At 36.8% G+C, this 24,509-nt stretch overlaps 1 protein-coding gene across 8 annotated transcripts in view; it reads left to right on the forward strand.

Moving 5' to 3' along the window:
• The window catches only part of gek (serine/threonine-protein kinase gek), a 736,940-nt gene that overhangs the window by 502,050 nt on the left and 210,381 nt on the right, over window positions 1–24,509 (forward strand). For all 8 annotated transcript variants that reach the window (XM_067151353.2, XM_067151356.2, XM_067151355.2 and 5 more), the window contains one exon: window positions 23,872–24,032. In XM_067151353.2, coding sequence (XP_067007454.2) covers window positions 23,872–24,032 — 161 coding nt within the window. The remainder of the gene's footprint in view (window positions 1–23,871; window positions 24,033–24,509) is intronic.

Here is a 24,509-nt window from a genome sequence, read left to right on the forward strand (position 1 = left end):
GAAGGAATAAATTAGAGTTTGCAAATTACCTGTAGCATTTAAATTGCAGCAATAAAAGTCAAACCAGAAAGTACACTCAACTCTCATTAACCAGGATAATGAGGGTTAAGGCTTCCCGGATAAGTAAAATCGTGGTATACCCGCAAATATTTAAAATAGAACAGGCGTACTGAAAGTACATTTAAAATTATAATAAATTATATTACTGTATTGTTTTTTTATTAACTTGCCCAATACATTGGATTAAAAGTAGCACTTGGCACAATTAATAAATAGAAAAATAAACAGCACTTTTCGTTAAAACTAATAAGGCAAAGGAAAATATTCAGACTACCTAACTTCGTTTCTGAAAATAATCAGTCATGGTTTTCTGCTTTTGTACCGAGAAACACTTTTTTTTCATTTTGCTTCTCAAGTTTCTCAAAACAAGTTTCTCGGTGATGTGAGCATCATTTTTTGCATACGATTGTTATTATTTTCCACCTATTCAATACATCATTGTTTTTTGTTGCTAGAAAATCATTTTACTACAATACTACATTAACAGGGACATGTTTCGCTCGACGTCCGAGCATCCTCAGCCTTTATAACTTTTCTCAACGTTAAGGCATATTAACGTATAACTAATTTGTACTTAATTATAATCTTAATATTAAGTAGTAAAATACATTAACAGAAACACATTAGTGAACACAATGAACAGATTAACATTTAAAATAACAGTGTTAAAATTGGAATAGACATTAATTCTATTAACACTGATGTCCAAAACATGGTAAATCCCAATAACAATGAAAAGATTTAGCTAAAATTCTCATAAATTTCTTCTTTTTTTACTAACTCAATTGTTAATGAGCTATTGTGCTCTGAACAGACTTTCGACGTATTAGGTCGTGTTACGTACATGTAGTACGTGTTGAAGAGATGTTAAGTACAGAACAAAAATGGCCAGCCGGACACCAGTGGGATCCAAACCCACAACCTCCCGATTTCGCGTCGGTTGCTCTACCAATTGAGCTATGGTGGCTGCTTAAAATTTGAGTCATAAACCCTGTTGAATTTCACTAGTATCTGAGACTTTTTAGTCTTAATATACGTGTCGAAATAGTGAGAAATATTCTACATCTTGTATTGATTTGATGCTTGGTGCAAATCTATTGATTGTGGACGTCTAGGTACATCTTGTTGGTTGTTTCCCCAAACTAGTCTTGTATTGACGACACACACTTTAGTTCACAATTAAGTATTTATTATTTTCCACCTAGTCGATACAATGATTGCTTAAGGCAATTTAATGGTTAAAAGTGGTACATGTTTCGTATTTTATCAACATCTTCAGCCACATAACACTGTTTAGATGAAAAATATATAAAATTGACAAAGTGATGCTTAAGAGGAAGTGTCCTTAAAATTAACATAAGATTGACAACATTAAAACAAACAAAAACTCAAGAGAAAATATATAAATTATTACTACAATTGAAAGCAGTTGTCAAGGAAACACTTGTACAATATTCCATAGAGAATATGTCCTAAGTGAATATTCTTTTCTTAATAATTCATGAAAAAAGGTCAAATTATAAATTATACAGTTTATAAGTAATTGTCGAAATGAAGAAAACCAGATATCACAATGTAGTTCTTATTATTAATGCAGATGAAAATATAACTAATTCATAGTTGTCAATTCTTATTAAGCCTGCTTTCTTTTGGAACAGTAACTCATGCCATTCTTTCACAGTCTTGTGTCTGGTGTAATATTGATGATGCGTTCTTCCTTGCTCTTGCACCTGAGGAGGTGGAGGAGCGGGGGATATAGGTGTGTCAAGAACCTCCTTGCTGCCACCTATAGCTTCAACTGAGGATGAATAAGTTGTAGGGTTATTTGTAGATGGAGAAATTTCAATTCTTTTTTCGTGATCTTTCTCAAGCATTTTCAAATATACTAGAATTTGATAAAATAAAGGATTCTTATATTCTACAGCCTCATTAAGGTTATCATTTTTCTTTATAAGTTGGAAAATAATAAATACTTAATTGTGAATCTATTGAAGTGTGATATGGACCATGAAACTGATTTTATGTAACACACTTTAGTAACAATAAGAAATTATTCACTTCACCTGAAATTCCACAAACAGGCAACCTTTTTAGCATGGTTTACAGTGCCTTCAAAATACCCCTGTCTGTCTGTTAGGTTATCAGCCCAGAGGCTGGTTGGATCCTCAAATAGCACCACCAAAGGTTATGCGGTTATAAGGAAACCGCAAAAACCAATGGCAGCACCAAAATGAGGCGTACTAGGCAAGACGAGGAGTGAGGTAGTTTGCCATTGCTTTCCTCACTGGGTCAGAAAGTGCTATTGCAGCACGACTGACCCTATGAGCAACACCTTTCATAACACTCAGATGCACTAGTCGTGCTCCGAATGTCATTACTCAGCACCACCCATACCCCAGCAGCTTCTATATTGTCACAGCCATGGATGAGACTGGGACTTCGGTGAAAGCTACATTTTACTCTGGCCTGTGCTAAGAGATGGATACAAAAGTACTGTATCCATCAAGAAATGGCAGCAATATCACCCGTTAATACAACGAAGGAACTGAAGTTCATAAAAAAAAAAAAAAAAAAAAAAAAAAAAAATTTAAAAAAAAAACTAGCACTAGTCAATGGGTAGCCTACAAAATAGAGATGGTGAATCAAATCATTTAATAAAGTAAAACTCAAATTAGCCACAAATCTTACTCTGGAAAAGACTAAAAAGTCAAAATACGCTACCTTTACTTACACCAATCCTGCACAAACCCATTGAAAAAACGAAACATACAAATAGCTTTCAAGACACACAACACCAACAAAAACTTATTTTTTGACCACAATATAGTAAACTCCAATAATAATAATAAATATCAAGGATCTGGGATATATAGACGCTATCATGTGCACAGTGTAATTTTTCATATGTTGGGCAAACTGGCCACAGCTTTCTTACTAACTAAATGGAACACTTTAATTCTTTAAAACACAACATTCCGCAATGAGCAATCACATGAAAGAAACTGGCTTTCAGTATACCACAATAGACAGAGACCTCAAAATAATCAAAAGGATTGAAAAAGGGAAGTTAATGAATGAGTTTGAGAATATTTATATCCATTTGGATCAATATTTCAATAAAGGAAAAAACCTGAATGATACGATCAAAATAAAGATTCCGTTAATAGAGCAATTGCCAACATTACTACAAACTTTCAAATCAGAAAGAGGTAAATTCGTTCAGATAATTAATCTAAAATCTCCCACAACGAAAACTGACACAACTCTTACTTTGACAACGCATAAAGACTCCCCTCCACACACTACGTCAACGCACCGCCTACTGTTCCTTCTCCTACATCCCCTACTCACCAGCCACAACAGCTTCTTCATACGTATAACACAAGAAGCAGAAACACGAAAGCAAGCAGTCACTGTTCTGCAACAAGCACCACAAGGCATCATAGCAGCACAGAGATAAGGTTCAACCTATTCAATACAGGGCAGTTCAAAATGATGGACCCGATTTCATAAATTTATTCTATGAAATCTAATGAACATATCCTACTGTGAAATATGCGCAAAGAAAGGCAAACACTCAAACTTTAATTGAGTTTAGATTTCATCCCACAGGGTTTCATTTTCAGCCGTTACAAGCGCACAGGAAGCGAGTAAAGAAGATGGCTGGGGCTGGAGAGCAGAAGTCGTTCTGTGCACTTGATTACCATGTAAACAAGTCTGTGATTAGTGTTCAACGGCATTTCCGTACCAGGTATGGAAGAGACCCATCTACTGGAAAAGCCATTCGTGTGTGGTATGCAAAATTCAGAGACACGGGCTGCATCTGTAAGTGAAAGTCGACTGGCCATCCTTCGACCGGGGAAGAGACAGTGGAATGTGTTCTTGCCAGTTTTGTGTGGAGTTCAACAGAAGTCAACCCACCAGGCAGCGAGGCAACATGAATTTCAACAGGCAACCGTTTGGCGCATTCTGCGGAAACTTTTAAAATTAAACCCTACCGCTTGCAACTGGTGCAGGCCTTAAAAGACGCTTATTATGCTGCTTGAGCGTCCTTCTGTTCTGATTTTCTCGCATTAATGGAAGAGGATGGGTTCTCCGAAAGGGTAATTTTCAGTGATGAAGCGACTTTTCACCTTTCTGGGACTGTGAATAGTCACAACATAAGGATCTGAGGAACTTCTAATCCCCATCAATTTGTGGAACACAAACGCGATTCTCCCAAGGTGAATGTGTTTTGTGCCATTTCCCATGAGAAGGTTTATGGACCCTTTTTCTTCATTGAACCTACTGTGACAGGAAATGTTTTTCTTGATATGCTGCAACAATGGCTCCTGCCACAGCTCGAAGAGGATAGTGCAGATTTCATCCTTCAACTGGATGGTGCCCCTCCGCATTACCCCGGCAACATTTGGAGCCATCTCAACGAGACATTGCCACAACGCTGGATAGGTCTTGCATCTCAGGAGGATCGAACTCTCATTCGTTGGCCACCGCGTTCCCCCAACTTAACCCTATGTGAATCTTCTTCTTGTAGGGTTTCGTAAAGGATCATGTTTACGTACCACCTCTTCCACTAACATTGGACAACCGTCGTGTCTGCATCGCAGAGATTGACCGTGACACACTACACAAGGTTTGGGAGGAGATAGACTATCGGCTTGATGTGTGTCGTGTTATACGAGGTGCTCACATGGAACACTTGTGATATGCCTGAAAAAACTTTGAAAGTTTACCGTTCGTAGCACATGTCTCATATGTCTCATATTATATGTTTATTAGATTTCACAGATGAAATTGATAAAATCGGATCCATCATTTTGAATTGCCCCGTACAAATTACGTGTTGTGTAGATGTTATTTACAACATTTAATTAATATGGGGCCGGTTTCGACATTTTAAATGTCATCATCAGCCATAAACACATTAATCACAAACAAAACAGCAAGGATATAATAATTAATGCTTGCTTGTTGTTTAAAGGGGCCTAACATCTAAGGTCATCAGCCCCATAATAATTAAAACTAGCGTAGTGACACATTGAAATAAGTACATAGTTTTTACCATTCAAAGATTAAAAGAAGGGTTTGATATGTTGTCAAAGTACAAAAGTCTTTTATACCCCCATTCACACCTTGTGTTAATAAAATAACAAGAATTTATAGCAATAATTAGAACTGGCATAGTGACACATTGAGATATGTACATGGTTTTCTTACCAATCAAAGATTAATAGAAGGTTCTGAGATATTATAAAGGACAAAAGTCTTCAAAACGCCTATTTACACCATGTGTCAAATACGTCAAGAACTTGTAGAAAACGCTTGGTACACAGCTCTGGCTGGTCCGTCCATATGCCAGTGCTCGACAAGCCATATTAACAGTTGCATTCGAATCCCTGCACAACAATCTGTCAGCCCGCTAAGATATTATTGATTATTGTCTTTGAATCATACCAGCAGTCAAAGGGGTAAGTGAAGCACATCAATACAATCACCGGACAGCATAACAACAAACAACACTCTCACGCTAATTCTTTTGTTACAGCACCAACACATAAAGGTTGTCATAAAGGATAGTACATCAACATCCAGTTTCTCAGATTTGAAGTCCCTTTTGACCAAGCTCCTAAAAAAACGAACAACTCCCAAGCAACATGTCAACGCGTCAATTCAAGACTAGTTTGGGGAAACAACCAACAAGATGTACCTAGCTGTCCACAGACAATAGATTTGCAGCAAGCATCAAATTAATACAAGACGTAGAACATTTCTCACTATTTTGTCACGTACATCAAGACTTTTAAGTCTCAGATACTATTGAAATTCAACGGGGTTTAGTCACTAGAAGAAGTGGAAATAATATTACCATATGATCGAACCTCACAAACTAAAAGGATCCTCTTTTATTTGCTCTTGAAGTTGAAGTTGCTAACAGAGTAGTCATATTCTGCACTGACACTGGTATGGAACAATTATCGAGATGCCGTACCTTTTTTTTTTGGAGACAATACATTCAAGTCTCTATCTAAAATTTTTAGACAACTTTACACATGATACGGCATTCTTTGTAATTATGTCGTCCCCGTTGTGTATGTTCTCTGTGTCTGCTTTGTTTCATTTTGCACAACCTGTAGGGAAGTTTGTTGTCGCTCGAAGATGCATTATCAGACAAATAAAGATATACATTGATCTATAAGAATCCTTCTTACACTTCTGTTTATACCAGTCATAGACATTGATGATGTCCAAGGGGGTGTCTTCCCGCATCGCGCTCATTTGTTTCTCTCCCTGGCCGCCTTCTGCGTGACGTCACGTGATATGAGGACCCCACTCGCCCGTCCTGCTGACACGTATTACCACTACAGTCTAAAATGGTCATAACTTCTGAACCATTCATGAAAATAATTTCCTGACGAGGTTATTGTAATCCTTATAAAATACTGGAGGAGGTCAAACAATTTATTTCGATAAAGAATTTGAGGATAATATCGAAATAATTATTTAATGTTAAGGAGTTTTTTTTACCGCTGACTATAGCGTGAAATCGCTTCTAGAGGGCAACCGGTTGGAAATAGGCGTATACCGTCGCAGACTTTTTTTGTAAGGGTTTCTATGCTCTACAATTCGTACGCTTACACTTGGGGTCTATCTTTGATGGTTCACGCAGCGTAAGCCAATAAAGCAAGTGACTGACCGACATTTTTGTCTCTTTCTACATATTTACTGTATATCGGATCACGGATACTGTATTATTTCACAAGCCTTGAAATATATTCAGAAATATAAGTTATTAGCACATAGTAACATTAATATTATTGGTTTTATGTCCACTAATTATGAATTTGAGCACCTTCACCAGAGGACTGAAACAGGACCAAACCTGCCAAGTTGGGCTAGTAAGGCCAGCACTGTACCATCTGAACTGCTACTCAGCCTGGCTATTAGCACATAATTTTATAGTGGTTCACTACATGAACAGTGTTCGTGTTGTCAGTATCTGAAGTAGAACTTCTGTACTGATTAAAATGCAGTCAAATTATGGAAACAGGTGTGGTGCTATAAATTGTCGGCACGTAAAAGAACTCCCTTGGGACAAAATTACGGCACCTCGAGTCTCAGAAAACTGTAAATGTTGTTAGTCAGGTGGAACACAAATAACATTATCATTATTTTGCATATTATAAAGACAATAACAACAATCATCATAGCCAGTTAGTTTGCTGCTGTGATGACATAACAATACTTCCTCCTCAGCAATGCTTGGTTGTTGATACACTTTGTAATAAACTTTTGAATATCTCCACTATTACAGCTCGTACAGTAAAAAGGTGTCAGATATAAATGACTGAATGAAAATAATATTTTCTATAATTATTGTAATGTGCTAATAGCCGGGCTGAGTAGCAACTCAAATGGTAGAGCGCTGGCCTTCTTAACCCAACTTGGCAGGTTCAATCCTGTCTCAGTCCAGTGGTGAAAGTGCTCACATACATAGTTAGTGGGTCGTAAAATCCAATAACATTAACATTATTATGTGCTAATAACTTATATTTCTGAATATATTTCAAAGCTCGTGAAATAATACAGTATCCGTGATCCGACATACAGTAAATATGAAGAAAGAGACAAAAATGTTGTGCGAGAAGAGACCTGTTACTGGATCTCGGTTATTTCAAAAGGGGGCCTCACATATCCCAGTTCGAAATTACATTTGGTGTGTTTCATAGTAAGATTGTATCCAGATGAAGAAACATAATGAAAACTCTTATTTCTATTATTAAGTCAAAATTTCCAGTATTCCAGGACAAAATAATTTATTACGTAAGGACCAGGACATTTATTAGGATATGGCATTTAAATACAAAGAGTAAGGGAGCTAGCACTGAGAAAATATGCCAATAAGAAGGTTAAGCTTTGGGCTGGTTCATCAACTAGTGTCCTGACGTACGTTTTAATACTTTAATATAATTCCATAAAGATGTCGATGTGATGCATATTTTCCTATGCTATTTGATCTAAATATTTACTTCATCAGGAAATAAATTAATTTGAGTTGCATGGCAATATTTTATTTCTTATCGTATTATATGTCATGTCATATATTTGGTAGTTGATGTTCTACCTGTTCAGCATGTGACGGAATTTAACGCATTTTCATGTTATTAAATCTATTGGAAGTACAGTTACTTATTGAATCGGACTAAACCAGATTATTATTTGATGAATGATTGGGAAGATGTTTCACAGGCGCGAGAACTGACAGGCTTGCTGTACTGCGACCGTGTACCTTGCTCGCTATCGTTCATATCGCGTGACGTCACAGCGCTCCAACCAATGGGAGCTTCAACCGCCGGAGTAGCCTACCTAGCAGTCAAGTTACCTTGGATGATGCCTTTGTTACTCTGACTGAGATTATACATCACAACATTCAGGAACTGGCCAGAAACATAGACATCAATTAAATACAGTGAACGCCGTTTATTGTAATCATGGATAATGTTATCAGCCGTATTATACAATCACTTTTATGAAGTCCCGTACAGACAAATACTAAAACATTGAAAATCTTCCGTTTATTGTGATCATGAATTCGGTTTATGTTATCATATTTGTTTTCAAGGATTTTGTTCTCAAGTTTGCGAATATTATCGTGCCTAGCCTGAACACACTTCTTCAAATATGAAAGAAGCTAAAGGCTGTAAAACCTCCAAGGAACGAGTAAGAGTTTTATGTTGTGCGAGTATGTCTGGTAAAAAGAAATGACTGTTAGTGATTGGGAAATTAAGAACCCACGTTGCTTTAAAGTCATCAGTAAGTTTCCAGTAGACTATCATTCCAACTCTAATGCATGGATGACTGCCCTGATTTTCAAAGAATGGCTACTGTAGTGGGATAATAGGCTGGGCCGTAAAATAGTTTTGCTGGTTGACAAATGTGCAGCACACATTGTAAATTGTGAGCTCAAGAACATCAATGTGGTTTTCTTACTGGCGAATATGTCTTCATTAATTCAACCATGCGATCAAGGAATCATTCGCAGCATGAAAGCGTATTATCGCCATGAAATGTGCACAAGAATCGTAGAAAATATAGAGGACTCACATAAAAGTAGTGCCAATGCCCTTGCCAAAACATCCAGCCTTCTTGATGCCCTGCATCTTCTAGCCATGTCATGGGATAATGTCTCTGCTCATGCAACAAGGAACTATTTCTGGTATGGGAGATTTTTAAGAGAGATACCAGAAGTAGACGAGGATGTTGAACTTTGTCCAACAGGCTTAACAGAAGATGAATTTCAGGAATGGATGAACATTGATGAGGGCATCATTACTGATGCGAAACAAAGACGACATATGAGGCAGTTACTTCCGCTGAATTAGATATGAGAGGTGAAGAACACGGAGCAGAATATAGCAATGCTGATGTTGATGATGTTGCTGAAACTTCCCGAACACCAGTGAATGCTGAAATGCGACAGGTGCTAGATATTAATGGACTTTTGAGAGACAACCAGAAGCAAACAGCGATTTTAGAGACTATTTTACATAGCTGAAAACTGTTAATGGTACTGCAGTGCTGTGTACCGCTATCTGTTTCATTGTAGTGCATGTAGATACATACAGTAGGCTACGTATCAATTTTTATTTTTGGGCTACTGTTATCAGCCGGTTAATGATATTAAATTATCTGCATCCCAGAGTGATCATAATAAGCGGCGTCCACTGTATCTGGTCAACCTTGGAGAGGACGTTTTTGTGCTGTACCTCCTCAATATCCACCAAAGGTTTGGAATGCTAACGATCAGGTAGTAAATGGATAACACTGTACCAACTGTCTATTTGAGTTATGGCACTCACGTATCCAGAGAATGATAGTTTCGTACCATGCCTCCCTATGAAAGAAAGACAAATATGAAAACTAGATCATTCACTTAGTTGACTGGATGGCACAGAAATGTCAAGAAGCCCACCTTGAAAAGGTATCTCATAAACCAATCATAAGTGGAAAACATTGTTAAGAGGTACGACGAATATAAAGAGCAAGATGAAGTGCCAGACTACCTGCAAGCATAAACTATAAAAAATCTATACCATGAGGATACTCTGAATGTGAAGAATCAGATTAGCAGACCAGATTCAGTGTTGTCAAAAGTATTATTGTCAAAGATAATGGGTTGGTAAAAAAAACATTTTTTGCCAAATTAGCTATAGGGAAAAAATATCTGTTGACAAAACAGCAGTTGGAAATAAAATCATTGATAATGTATCTGTTGACAAAATTAATGTTGCCAAAATGTCTGCTGTCTGTTAATTGTTGATCAAAGTATCTTCGAATGAGAGGAAATAGCTGAACATTGTTCATTCTACACCATACCATTATTTTAAACATTTGTCGGTTGCCCCTTCTCCTAATCTGCATTGGATTCTCTAATGTCTGTGTGTGTGTGAAGGTTGCCCCACCCATGAATAATTCTAATATTTTCTTTAAATGTGGTGAGTAAACCCCATGTGATGAAGTGAGAAACAGGTTAGAAACAATACTGCATTGTACACTTAGGTCAGATGAAATTGTAGTTTTCGACCAGGAAAGCTATGATTTTATTATCAATTTTACTTTGCGTGTAAACACAGGTTACCTTGTCAAGAAGACTGCTGATGAGCAAATGGACAGGGAAATTGATCTGCCTGAATACCTCACTCGTGGCATTCAGGAGATTTCGGACATAGTTGCTGTAATAGATACAGAACAAGTATTTATATCCGATCAATGAGATCACATTTTTCATTGCAGACACCTCCACCGACAGAGTGGGATGGTGGATTGAACATAATGCTGCTCACGTGTTCTGTTTAATCTTAAAATTCAGCCATAGATCGCCCAACAAAGATTTATTTCTATGCCATCTGGTAGTGTAAAATAGAACATTGAAATTGACACACACATGGCCTAGAAGGTGCCAGATTAAAGAAAGAGAACAAGAAAATAGAAAGTGGTTGAGGCCATATCGTCGTCGTCGTCGTCATCACAATCATTGTCCCTCTGAAAGATGTTACAACATTCATTCCATTATACTATAATACAGACTAAATAGTCGATCAGTTATGGTTTCTTCCTCCTTCTCCTTTTATTATCTTCCGTCTGGTGCAAGGTTGACGGAGCCAGGCCCTGATTTACCTGACAAAATTAATTAAAATTTATCCATAGATCGCCCAACAAAGATCTATTTCTATGCCATCTGGTGGTGTAAAATAGAACATTGAAATTGACACACAGATGGCCTAGAGGGTGCCAGATTAAAGAAAGAAAAGAACAAGAAAAGAGAAAGTGGTTGAGACCATATCATAATAATAATCATCCCTCTGAAGATATCACAACGTTCGTTCCATTATACTACAATATAGACAAAATAGTCAATAAGTTATGGTTTCTTTCTCCGCCTCCTTTTATTATCTTCCTTCTGGTGCAAGGTCTATCGTTTGAATCTTTGAAAGCCTTTTTACATGATCTTGGGTATCACTTGTCCTTAATCCATTGGTCCTGTATCCATCTTTATAGTGTTTTGCCAACATTGTATTGCGTTTCGAACCATAAATTTAACTACAGAGTTGACCAGTGTGCCAGGTGCTGATCATACATAATTTTGGGTATTTCTTGCACATTTACTCCGTGATAGGAGCAACACCTATTTGTTGATGAATTTTGTTATTGTGGCTGTTATCCATGAAGTATTGCCTATTACCCTGCACAGTACTTCCAGTATATCTCTATGGCTTGAAACTGGCGCTCAAGTGTTTATCACCTGGCTGGCATTCTACTTCGTAAAATGCAACTGGGCAAAGTGCAATTGCATTTCAGTCAGGTTGGCATTCACCTGTCTCATGTCTCAAATTCAGAACCTAGTTTTCCTTGCACATACGTTATTGCTGATGTCTCCATTATTCTGTATGTAATATTCTTAACTTCCTGAAGCTTCACTTGTACATAATTTCTCCCCTCTAACTTGAATGGTGCTGTCACTTGGTTGGTTTCCAGGTATGCAGCTTTGTTGATGTTTAGACGGAGGCCATATTGGGAGAGATGATAGTTTACATTATTTCACTTGGCCGTACAGTTCTGTTTAAGTATTGTTTGCAAGCGTGACTGACTGACTTTGGGAGAGTTCAAGGAACATACTGCTGCAATTCCCAGCCAGGTGATGGTGTCCACAATGAGGATAAAAGCAATGGTCACACAATATTGAACCATAGTAGCAGCCAACCATCATTGTGAAACTTTTGAAGTACTGACTGTGCAACACACCTGACTAATAGTTTTTGTATATAATATTTTTACCCAGCTGACCAGCTGCTCAGGCACATTTTGATCATGAAGAACATACTAAATCTGCTGGTGCAGAACACAGTCTACTGCCTTCTCTAAATCGAGGAATGGAATACATGGTGTCTATCTCTTCTCTTGGTGCTTCCCCATGAGCATTCAGACTACAAGGATCACCATGCTATGTAGTACTAACTCCTGTGATTTCATATAGGTGTCAATCAAGGATTCTCTCAGTTATCTTCATGACATACAACAGGAGCAGAATTGGACAATTGTTAGAGCATTCTCCCTGGTCATCTTAGTTGTTAAAAATTGGTATTGTCATGCTCATAGTCCAGTTGCAAGAACCTGACCTGAATCCATAGTACCATTTAAAAAACCACGTTCAACCAGTCCATCATGGTGTCCTGTAAAAAGGGTACCTTGTAGAAATCTGCTAACAGACTTTCCAGTCCTGGCAAATGATGCTGGAAACTTCCTCAGCTGTGATGTGTGGGATGGAGCCTGCTACTGGGATACTTTCTGGAATCAGTGAATGCAGGAACTTGGTGCTGGAAATCTTGTCAGTGTGCTGCTGCCAGCATTTTAGAATCTCATACCAGCCATATAGTCATTGACTGTCCTTGTTCCTTATGCACACACAGTGCTCAGTTTGCTGGGTTGAGCTAGTGCTAGCAGTGGGTAGTCGATACATACTTTTTTGATAGCTAATTTCACACACACAGGTTTTCTTCGTAGTGATTAGCTCTAGCTACTGCTGTTATTGGCTATAAGATGCTGCTTAATGTATGGATCTCTTGACACTGGGCTGTCACATTCAGTTATTCCTAAATGCCTGATGATTATGATGGAATTTGATCCCTCAGTCTTGAAGAGAGGAGGAGACAAGTGCTTAACCAACTTTGCTGCCCAGGTAGTCAAGTTGAGATAAGTAACATTGAAAGTAAGATGGTATTCTTAAGCAAAAATGTAATCACATGTTGTAGAATAAAACATTTAACTCATATAAATCAATCTTCATAAAAGGAAAGAAAAATTCCACCTAATCAATACATTTATTTTCTTGTAAACTATTACAATCTAGGACCGGTTTCGACCCTTCATAGGTCATCCTCAGCTATATCAGAATCACATTTGCATTTCTATCTTATACCTCTGAAAGACCTTCATGATGTATTGTTTCATAATATTTCAGTGAGAACTTATCTAAAAACTTACAAATTTCTAAGCGTTGTGTTAAAATTAAAATTAAAATTACAAAACTTTGTCTATTATATACATGCCCTTGGGCTGACAGAATGCATCCTTGGGTTGATTAAGCACATATCTTAAGTATTGCTTATTCTGTTGAATCGAAACCCTTTTATACTTATGTACAATCGTGAATAGTACATTTTAACACAACGCTTAGAAATTTGTAAGTTTTTAGATAAGTTCTCACTGAAATATTATGAAACAATACATCATGAAGGTCTTTCAGAGGTATAAGATAGAAATGCAAATGTGATTCTGATATAGCTGAGGATGACCTATGAAGGGTCAAAACCGGTCCTAGATTGTAATAGTTTACAAGAAAATAAATGTATTGATTAGGTGGAATTTTTCTTTCCTTTTATGAAGATTGGTAAATGTCAATACGGAAAATGAAATTCATAAATCAAGATCATATAAATCAGTATTTAAACATTGTCTTTCTCAGACCAAAACAGCTCATTAAAAAAAAAAGGAAGTGAGTGAGATGTCTACTTTTGAGAGAATTGTAGTGTGTTTTAAGCAATTGAAGGGATGAGTTGGAGATGGGAAGTTGGTAGAAAATCGATGACCATGCTCGAGCCATGTAATGTTCTGCTTTGTCCTTCTCCACTTACCTGCTGTCTTACAATCTTCAAGTGTTTCTTCTGGTCAGACTGCTGTATTGTTTCATCTTTGATCTGTCTTATGCACTCACTGATGAAGATAGAGTATTGAAATGTTTGTCTTCCAGTTCTACAGTGTCTTGGTTGTGTCCTGGCCTCTGTAAGTTGCTCTCTATCTATCTATCTATCTATCTATCTATCTATCTATCTATCTATCTTTTCTCAGTTTATCTGAATACATTGATCGATAAAGTGAAAATATTCCTAATCCGTTACAATGGGACTACATCAATCTAAACCAATTTTTCATGTTGAGTGCAAAAATATTTACATTTTTCTGTCTTAACATGTAGATTTGATATAATTACGAACATAAAAAATTTATAAAAGTGACCATTGTAGAGGACTGGGTGCCTCTGCAAGGAGAAGAGTCTGGAACAAGTGTTAACGTCGAATGAGACATTCAAAGAATTGGGGCAACTTTCTTGTACAATCCTTAAAAAATCAGGTTTATGGGCTATTCATAAATTAGTACTTCTGTAAATGCTAGCATGGAAAGTGTTTAAAATGTGACTGGGAAGTGCAGTCATAGTCTTCAATTGTTTCAGGCTCATAGCCTGCAGAATGTTTAGCACAAACCAACTTCTGCATGGAAATACAGTTGTTAATAGAGTGTAATGGTATTGTGTTCAGCAGTGAATCAATACTTCACCTTTGTGGTAAAGTGAGCACATGATAACATTTGTATCTGGGCGGTAGTTACTCTGCATATAGGTAGCAGTAGAATATGAAATGAATTTTGCAAAAGTCAGCATTTTTTGCACATTATTTTAATGACAAGTTTATGGATTAGAGTTCTTTTGGGAGGGGGGAGTAGTTGCAGGAACTGTATCTTGATATGATTAATAATTGGTTCATCCCTCAGATATCAGATGGACTACAGAATACTGCCCTGTTGGTCTCTGTTATCAGGCTACACTCGCTATGCCGGGCTGAGTGGCTTAGGCGATTGAATTGCTGACCACATGCAGGAATTGATGAATGAAGTTATTCATATGTAGAATGAGGTCATCTGATAAAACTCGCAAACTGTAAAAATAAAATCCAAAAACAGTTTGCCTTTAACACTGAATATATTTTATTTGTTATTGGGAGTTTCTTACTCATTTCTCACTCCAGTTAATTGTTACTTTGAGATATTTTAGCTTTCAAAATGGTTGTTCTTTATATGCAGTGAGTGGTAATTATTTAAAAGAGAATGGAGTGCTTAGTCAAGTGTGTCTATATGGCATTTAAAATGCTATCTTACTTACCTGTTGGTCTCTGTTATCAGGCATACTCGCTATGCTGGGCTGAGTGGCTCAGACGATTGAGGCGCTGGCTTTCTGACCCCAGCTTGGCAGATTCAATCCTGGCTCAGTCCAGTAGTACTTGAAGGTGTTCAAATATGTCAGCCTCAAACTCATGCAGGACTAAATTCTGGCACCTCGGTGTCTCCAATACTGTGAAAGTAGTTAGTGGGACGTAAAGCAAATAACATTATTATTATTTATTATACACTCGTGTTGTTCTCACAGCTTTTGGCGAAATGCGAAACAATAGCATTTCCCATATTTCTCACATAGAGAGTCCTATCAAGAAATACAAATTCTTGGAGATTAATTTCATTTAGGTTTTTTATAAGAATTATGAAAGCTTCTTCAATCTCTCTATACCTCTCAGCAGGTATAGAGTATTTCCTGATGTCTTGGACAGTTTGTTAAATATAGAATGTCATTGGAATATTATTTTATGTGATAATACACCATTGTAATGTTCAGTTTTCACTTGCAGTTTTATATTTATTTATTTATTTATTTATTTATTTATTTATTTATTTATTTATTTATTTATTTATTTATTTATTTATTTATTTATTTATTTATTTATTTATTTATTTATTTATTTTGATGAATTTGTTCATCCTTACTTGGCTTTTTTCCTAAAGGCATATTTATAGAAATTTCTGAGATTTTGAATGACAATTAAAAATTGTAAATCAGTAATATAAAAGTATTCCTAGAGGGGGTGGGTTTCCTGGTTGCCAGTGTGATATGCATGGAATTTTTTAAAAAATGCACCCTCATAATATGTCATATTTGTTAATGAATAAACCATTCCTACCATTGAGCTGTGTGGCAAGTTTTGGATTACTAATAATGTGCTTGGGTTTATTTTCCCTTTTCCACTGTGATGCTTTATTTATCTTATGTTTAGAAGTACGTTCAATTACAACATGTTTCATAACTGGAATACAGTAGAACTTGGTTATAATAACATGCAAGAGACCTGATAAATAGTGTCATTGTACCCAAGATTTATGCTAGCAATTGAGTGAGGTGGAAAATTGATTAGAACATACCTTATTTAGGCTTATTTTAGATTGTTTAGTTGCTCAGAAACAGAATGAGCACCTGTATAAGTTCCTTTCACGTACTACTTTTCTCACAAACAATTAAACCTATAGATATGTTTGTTGTAGGTACCCTCAGGATTTACGTACATAAGGGGTGAATTATATTTTGATAAGTCTGATAAAAGATGGAACATACAATGCCCTGTGTTCATTATTGTTTTTGAGTGACTATACATAGGTATTTACTTTTAAATCTGACTTCAGAGTAACAAATTGAAGTACATACAACATAAAATACAGTATTAAATTTCATAAAATAGTTTTAGCTCAAAGAGTTAGACTTTTTAACTACAGTACAGTATGTACAGCACTCTCCAAGCTTCTTCATTTAGGAAGAATGAATAACTTTTGTTGTCTTCTCCTGCTTGCTTTCTCAGTCTATTGAAGAACAATTTTGATAGCAATTATTTACAGGCTTGGAACAAACAGTTGGTGTAACCACAAGAAGTCTGCTCCAGTGTGGAAAACTTGACACTACCCACCCCTCTCCTTTGCTCCTTTTAATTATGTTCACTGTAATTTATAACAGCAAATTATCACCACTGTCACCAACACCTCTAAAGCATTTATTTTAATCAATAAAATTTCTGTATGGCAGAAATCCTAATTCAAAGTGAGATTTAAAATAACGTTATATACAAGGTAGAGATTTACCATATATGTTTTTCGTATTAAGCAAGGCTAAAAAAAGTACCTTCCTCATGAGAAAGTGGTAGGTACCACAGAATACCTGGCACTATAGACGAGATGTCATCAAAACCAATGTCACAATAACAAAGTTCTACTGTACTTTCCTCTTTCTTTCTTTCCTTCTTTCTTTCTTTCTTTCTTTCTTTCTTTCTTTCTTTCTTTCTTTCTTTGTATAGCATTCAGAATCTGCTTAGAACATTAATAAGTAGCCAATACAGATATTAAAAGTTGGACACTTTCTTTAGAACTGAACAACAGTCATGGGCCAACAGGAGGTAGGCTGGGAATGATTTCAATTACTTCAGATCTCTATTTCTTCATATGGAGGAGGATTGCTCAGTAGATTCATTTATTTACTTTTTTTAATACAAAAGCTGAAATTACAAGGATCATATTGGTAAGAAAATTATATTCATAGTTGGGTTTGATGATTTTGAAAAGAAGTATAATATTTAATTTTTTTGAATGAATATTTCTAAGAATTCTCAGCTTTGTCAGTCCATTGAAGAACCATTTTGATAGCAATATTATTTTAAGACCATTTTGATAGCAATTATTTACAGACTTGGAACAAACAGTTTTCAGTGTAAACACAAGAAGTCTGCTCCAGTAGCTCCAGTGTGAAAAGCTTGACACTACTCACCCCTCTCCTTTGCTCCTTTTAATTATGTTCACACCTGATTCTATCATTAGTCACTCATGTCTTCTTCATGGTCTCCCTGTTCATCAGTTTAGCTTCTAACTCTCAATAATATTTGTGTTACAGTCAGTCTGTTATGATTGTTCCATTGTACGCTTTCTGCCTGACTTGGCTGGTAGTGTAAAACATCCTTGTCTCCTTTTTTTCTCTTTGTTTCTAAATCACACCATTCTCTAAAGTTCTTCAGGCAGTCTTTCATTTATTGATTTTTAATGCCAGATCAATTACAGTCTTGTGTACCTCACATAAGGATATTTGTAAACTATATCTCATGTCCCTAAAAGTTTTCATATGCAGGTTTTAATCCTACTGTGCACCAAATACTCTTTCCAGATTAAAGACCATTTCAATTTTATTATTTATTCATCACCTTCCATGCATTTTCCCATTTAAAGTATATGGGTTTGCAATCTTGCACCATTTTCAGGAGTTCAGATAATCCATAGTATCCCAAGGGTTGAGTTTTGCAAGGTACATGTCGTCACTCACCCTGTCCAACCAGCATGTTTGTGGTTGTCCTCAAGGACGGTGACCTTCCACATTCAGTTGAAAGGCAGGCTTTACAACGGAGTTGCTGGTGCTGCAAAATACACGTCCATATGATCTTTGGCATGATTCCCGCATTTTTTTGCAATTGGGATAACTTTCAATTTCTTTATGCAGTTCATTTCCGTTGCATTAAGTGCCTGTTTTTGTTTTAATGTTGTAAACCATCATACTGTGCATTACACGTAAGATGAATTGGAATTTTCTTCTCACACAGCACTCCATTGAAACCATTTAATCCATGTAACACTGACTCTTGTTTTGACATCAGGAATGGTAGTGCAGTTTGAGGTGAACTCAGGTATTTGAACCAGGTGACATTATTAAGTTTAACCTTTTACAGCAATTATGCCTTCTGTTTGGTCATCGCATTCCAGGTTTAATTTCGTCCCAAATTCCTTGTGACATGTCGTCCTCTGCACATGCTGTTCGAGGGCCATGCGTGTTTTGTTTGTTAGCATAACGTTGTCAGCTTACAAGTCACATCTGGATGTCCTTTGTGATTATTGCAGTAGAGGAGCATTTGGTTAATACCACCATTGGGACACTCAATTAGATTTCTTGGCTTATTTACATTCATATCTGCTACAGTTCAACATGTTATTAATTTTTATTTTGCTTTAACTCCCCTGTTCCCATAAAATAGTAGTTTTCTTTTATAATTCCTTGCCCTAATGGCTGTGTCAGCTTGTAGCTTGTTGTGTCTGTTGTTGTTGGTCATTGTTTGAGTAAGGAAAGCAGATAATACTGAGGCTCCATTTGCACTTTCATCCAAGTTTGCACTCATTCCCACTCGTACAGAGATGGTATGTGGAACAAACTACATTCACTTTTTTTGACCCATTATGCCCTTTTAAATTATTCTGATAAAATTTAATGGACAAGGATTATCAGTTTATAAATAATAGAAAATCAGGTTGGGTTTTTTTTTTTTTCAGTATAAACATTGTGCATATTAAAATCCTTTGGTTACTGTAGAACCTTCATAAAATTAATAATATTGTACATCAGAAGTTAATTTTAAAATATTTTTGATGAAATATTAACTATGAACACTACATTTTTTGCTTAAAAATGCTGAAGAAATTCAATTCTCAGCGAAAATGAGAGAGTAACTGAATACTATGGATGCAACTAACTATAAAACGATTTCCACTGCATGACTGGCTATGTCTGTTTTCACTACATTCCTAACGGAAATTACTGGTGTGCATAATAGCCAGCAAAATCATCACTTGCTTCTCACAAAGGTGAGACTGTGACTCAGATGCCAGCCAATGCACATAGGAGTTCTGAAATTATGAGTCTTGTTCCTTTGGTTCATATTCCACATAAAACAGGAGGTCTTGTGACTGTCACCGTGATATCAACAATCACGTAAAACTGCAAGCTGGCTTGCTTGTTTTGAAATCAAAAATGTAACAATTCTTTTAAATATGAAAATAGGACTTTAAGGCAAATACATTTGTTATACATACTTATTATTATTGGTATTTGTCTTACCATTGGTAAGCTACACCTAATGTGGCTTTACCAGCGGGAAACAAATTTTCAAAAACACTGGAAAGCAATGTTTGAACTTTCATGGTATGATGGACCAACAACTGTGGATCATCAGAACAAACTGGAAGAGGCTTGTTTATAACTGAACCCAGCTTGCTGGAGCAATGAACCAATCAATGATGATTGTTCATGATAAAGGCATGGAAAGAATGTTTAAAAACTTGAGGCTATCTCTGAAATAAATACCTCATGCAATGTTGTTTTTCAGATGCTTTATTTGGCACATCGTGCAAGAGAACATTATGTAAGAAGTCATCCTCTTCAGTCTACCCTCATTTGATGCATATCTACAAACTAGCTGTTAATAGCATAAGGAAGAACAAGTGCTTAACATCATTTGCAAATGAATGAGTTCACAGCTTAAAAATTTTTATTAGTTGAACATGCTCGAATTAGACCTTTTGGTATCTGAATCCTTATTGGTAATGCATTTTTTTGTTCTGACCACTCTAGTGAGTGTATTGTAACCCAGAAAACCGTTACCAGGAACCAAGTCATCAACAGAGCAAACAGTTCTACCATACATGTGGAAATATATAAATAATTAATAAATAAATAATTGCAAAATTTTAACACGTTATTTACAGAAGAATGGTAAGACAAGTTGAAACCAAGTTTGGAGAAGATCAAGGTGATCAGGTTCAGGCACCGAGAATGAAGAATTATCTACAATCTATATAAAAATCAGTCTGCAGTGATTAGAATCGAAGGCTATGAAAAAGTAGCAGCAATCCAGAAAGGAGTGAGGCAAAGCTGAAGTTTGTCCCCCTTCCTTTTCAATTTTTATACAGAACAGGCAGTAAAGGAAATCAAAGAGGAATTTGGAAAGGGAATTGCAATCCAAGGAGAGGAAATCAAAACCCTGAGATTTGCTGATGATACTGTTATTTTATCTGAGACTCCAGAAGATCTGAAGAAATTACTGAACGGTATGGACGGAGTCTTGAGAAAGGAGTACAAAATGAAAATAAATAAGTCCACAAGAAAAGTAATGGACTGCAGTCATACAAAGTCAGGTGATGCAGGTAATCTTAGATTATGAAATAAGTCTTAGAGGCAGTAAATGAATACAAAGTATCCGGGTTAAAGGTATACTAATATATAATTGAATAACTTGAGAAATAATGGATATATTTATTGGCGGTTTGTTTCTACAATTAGGGTAACTCGAAACGTTTTCTGTGTTCGCTTGCGGTGGCGGTGGTACCACATGCCCATGCGCATAACTGCATTGTTCACGAGGAATGCACCAGTAACCATGTAGACTCCACAGCAGAAGGTGTTCTGTGTGCTATCGCTCATGGAGATAAAATCCGTTACACTAGTACAACGTAGATTTCAGCGTGAGTATGGACTGTTACCAACTGATGATGTTCCCACTTATGTAACAATCTTGAAATGGGACAGGCGCCTTCGAGAATCTGGGACCTTGCTGTCGATGTTGGGCCGCCACGCCAAGCACGCAGTTTCAGAGGCTGCTATTGATTTAATCCACGAGTCCTTCAAGCGGAGCCCTCGTAAGTCAATTCAACAAGCAAGTAGGCAGTTACAGTTACCTCGTTCGACAGTACATGATGTTGTCCACAAAAGGTTGCGCTTACGGGCGTACAAACTGCAGCTTCGTTGGAAAAGTAAACCTTATGACAGGCCCATATCGCTGGATTGGGAGACGTAGTCCATCAATTCCTTGGCCCCCTAGGAGCCCTGACATTACGCCACTTGATTTTTACCTGTGGAGGTTTGTAAAAAATCAAGTGTACCAGACATCAGTTCGTGATCTAACAGATCTGCGTCATCGCATTCATGCAGCTATCGCAAATGTTATGCCTACAATGCTGCAGAACACTTGGAGAGAAGTGAAATACCGATTAGATGTCTGTTGTGCCACTAATGGTGTGCATATCAAGGTTTATTAGGTACGTAAACAAACCTTTTGAGTTACCCTACTTATAGAAACAAACCACAAATAAATATCTCCACTACTTCTCAAGTTATTAAATTTTATATTATTATACTTTTAACCTGGACACCTTGTATTGTTACTTGGGTAGTAAAATAACTAATGATGGCAGAAGTAAGGAGGACATAAAATGCAGGCTAACACAAGCAAGAAAGGCCTTTCTTAAAGAAAGAAAAAAAAAAAAGGATTTGCTCACTTTGAACATTATTATATGAATTAGAAAGATGTTTTTGAAGACTTTTGTTTGGAGCGTGGCATTGCATGTAATTGAAACATGAACAATAACTAGCTCAGAAAGAAAGAGAATACAAGCTTTTGAAATATAGTGTTACAGAAGAATGTTGATGGTGAGTTGGATAGATCGAATCCCGAATGAAGAGATACTGAATCGAATTGGTGAGAGGAGATCGTTGTGGCTAAATTTGACAAGAAGAAGAGATAGAATGATAGGACACATCTTAAGACACTCAGGACTTGTGCAGTTGGCTTTTGAAGGAAGTGTAGGGGGTAAAAACGGTACGGGTAGACCAAGGTATGAATATGACAAGCAGATTAGAGGGGGTGTAGGATACAGCAGTTATGTAAAAATGAAAATGTTTAAATGAAAAGGTTTGCACAGGATAAGGTGGCATGGAGAGCTGCATCAGACTAGTCTATGGACTGATGACTCAAACAACATTCTGTTGTATTAGTGCGCCAGCCCAGTGGTCTAGGGGTAGCAAGCCTGTCTCTTACATGTAGGTGCTGGGTTTGATTCCTGGCCAGGACAAGAATTGTTTGCCTGTATCTGAGAGCAGGGTTGAGGTCCACTCAGCCTATGTATGTGAAAACAGTTGAGGAGCTATCCTGCAGCAAGATGGCAGTTCTGTTCAAGAAAGCCAAAAATAAAGACTGAGGATTCATCACACTGACCACACGCCACCTCATAATCTGCAGGCCTTCAGGCTGAGCAGAGGTCGCTTGGTAGGTCAAGGCCCATCAAAGCTATAGTGTCATGAAGTTTGGTTTTGTATTAGTGCTCCATTTCTACTACATTGCAATCATAAGGTATATCACTCTGTACATAAAATTCTAAAGGATTTGAATGTTTGCCATCATGAAGATTCCTTGAAATGTTTTAAGATTAGGTTTGATCTCTCATAAATTTGACACAGAGAGTCTGATCTGTCTAAAACCAGCTCTCTCATTGTTTTATATTGGCAGACAGTTGACTAACGATAACTTCTCCCAGGTTAGAACTGTTATGTAGATTATTAGTGAGCAGATTTTCAAACATTCGTACTTGTGTTTTCTGTTATCATGTTTGATATTTCTGATGCCTTCATCTCCTGTTTTATCTGATGATTGTTGTTCATTCATCAAACTTATTATGATGCCTCTATCTAAACTGCGCCTCGCAAGTCAGTCCCTCCTCTATAGCCAAGCTAGTGTCCAGGTTGGACCCTGTGCTACGAAACAGCTTTGGCATTGGCTTTTCCGACTAGCCCGGTGTTGTGATTTAACCAGCTTTGCACTGCATTATGTTTCCTTGCTTCTAAGGATGTAACAAGATACAGTATTTGACTTTATAAGTTTTCTTTTTTTTTTTTTCTGAAAAATTTGAAATTACTTTGTAAATAATTATATTTAAGCTAGGTTGCATATTGAGACAGTTTTCTCAAACAAGTGCTACCTGATGGTATATTACCATTTATGGAGGTTTTCCTGATGACTGTTTCAGTTTTGGAGCGACCCCCATCTCAGATGTCATATTTAGATCGTTTTCTCAAGGAATCTTCTACACGTCATGGTGGATCAGTGGAAAGTGAAGAGGGAGATATTGAGGATAACCAGGTCCCTTCAGTAGCCAGTAGTAAATCAAATTTATCAGACCTGAGCATAGTAAGTACAAGTCATTTGTATTTGTATTTTTAGACACAGATTTCTTTCTTGATATTTCTCTTTACAACTTTCATTTTATTATTTATATATCTCAATTACATAAAAAATGATACAGTACATACACAGCACATGCATTATGTACAGAGGATCCAGAAAGCAAGACTGAGGTGGTTTGGCCATGTGAAAAGGATGATTGCAGCAGAACTGCAAGAAGAGAATATGAAAGAGGAGTAAAAGGAAAAAGACCAGTGGGCAGACCCAAAGGAAAATGGACTGATCTGGTGAAGAAGGGTGTTGAGGAGAGAGGATAAGATTGGAAGAAGGTTATGAAGAAACAGTGCACCGTTCCAAATATCAGTTCTACCTACAAACTGCCCAGAACAAAATTTCTAGAAGAGCCTGTATCACCAATTGACATCCAGTGACTGCAGTCAGATTAGAGCCGAGTACACTTCCTCAGTGGGTGGTTGCATCTAG

The sequence above is a fragment of the Anabrus simplex genome, chromosome 7 (genome assembly GCF_040414725.1).
Source record: "Anabrus simplex isolate iqAnaSimp1 chromosome 7, ASM4041472v1, whole genome shotgun sequence".
NCBI classification, from domain to species: domain Eukaryota; kingdom Metazoa; phylum Arthropoda; class Insecta; order Orthoptera; family Tettigoniidae; genus Anabrus; species Anabrus simplex.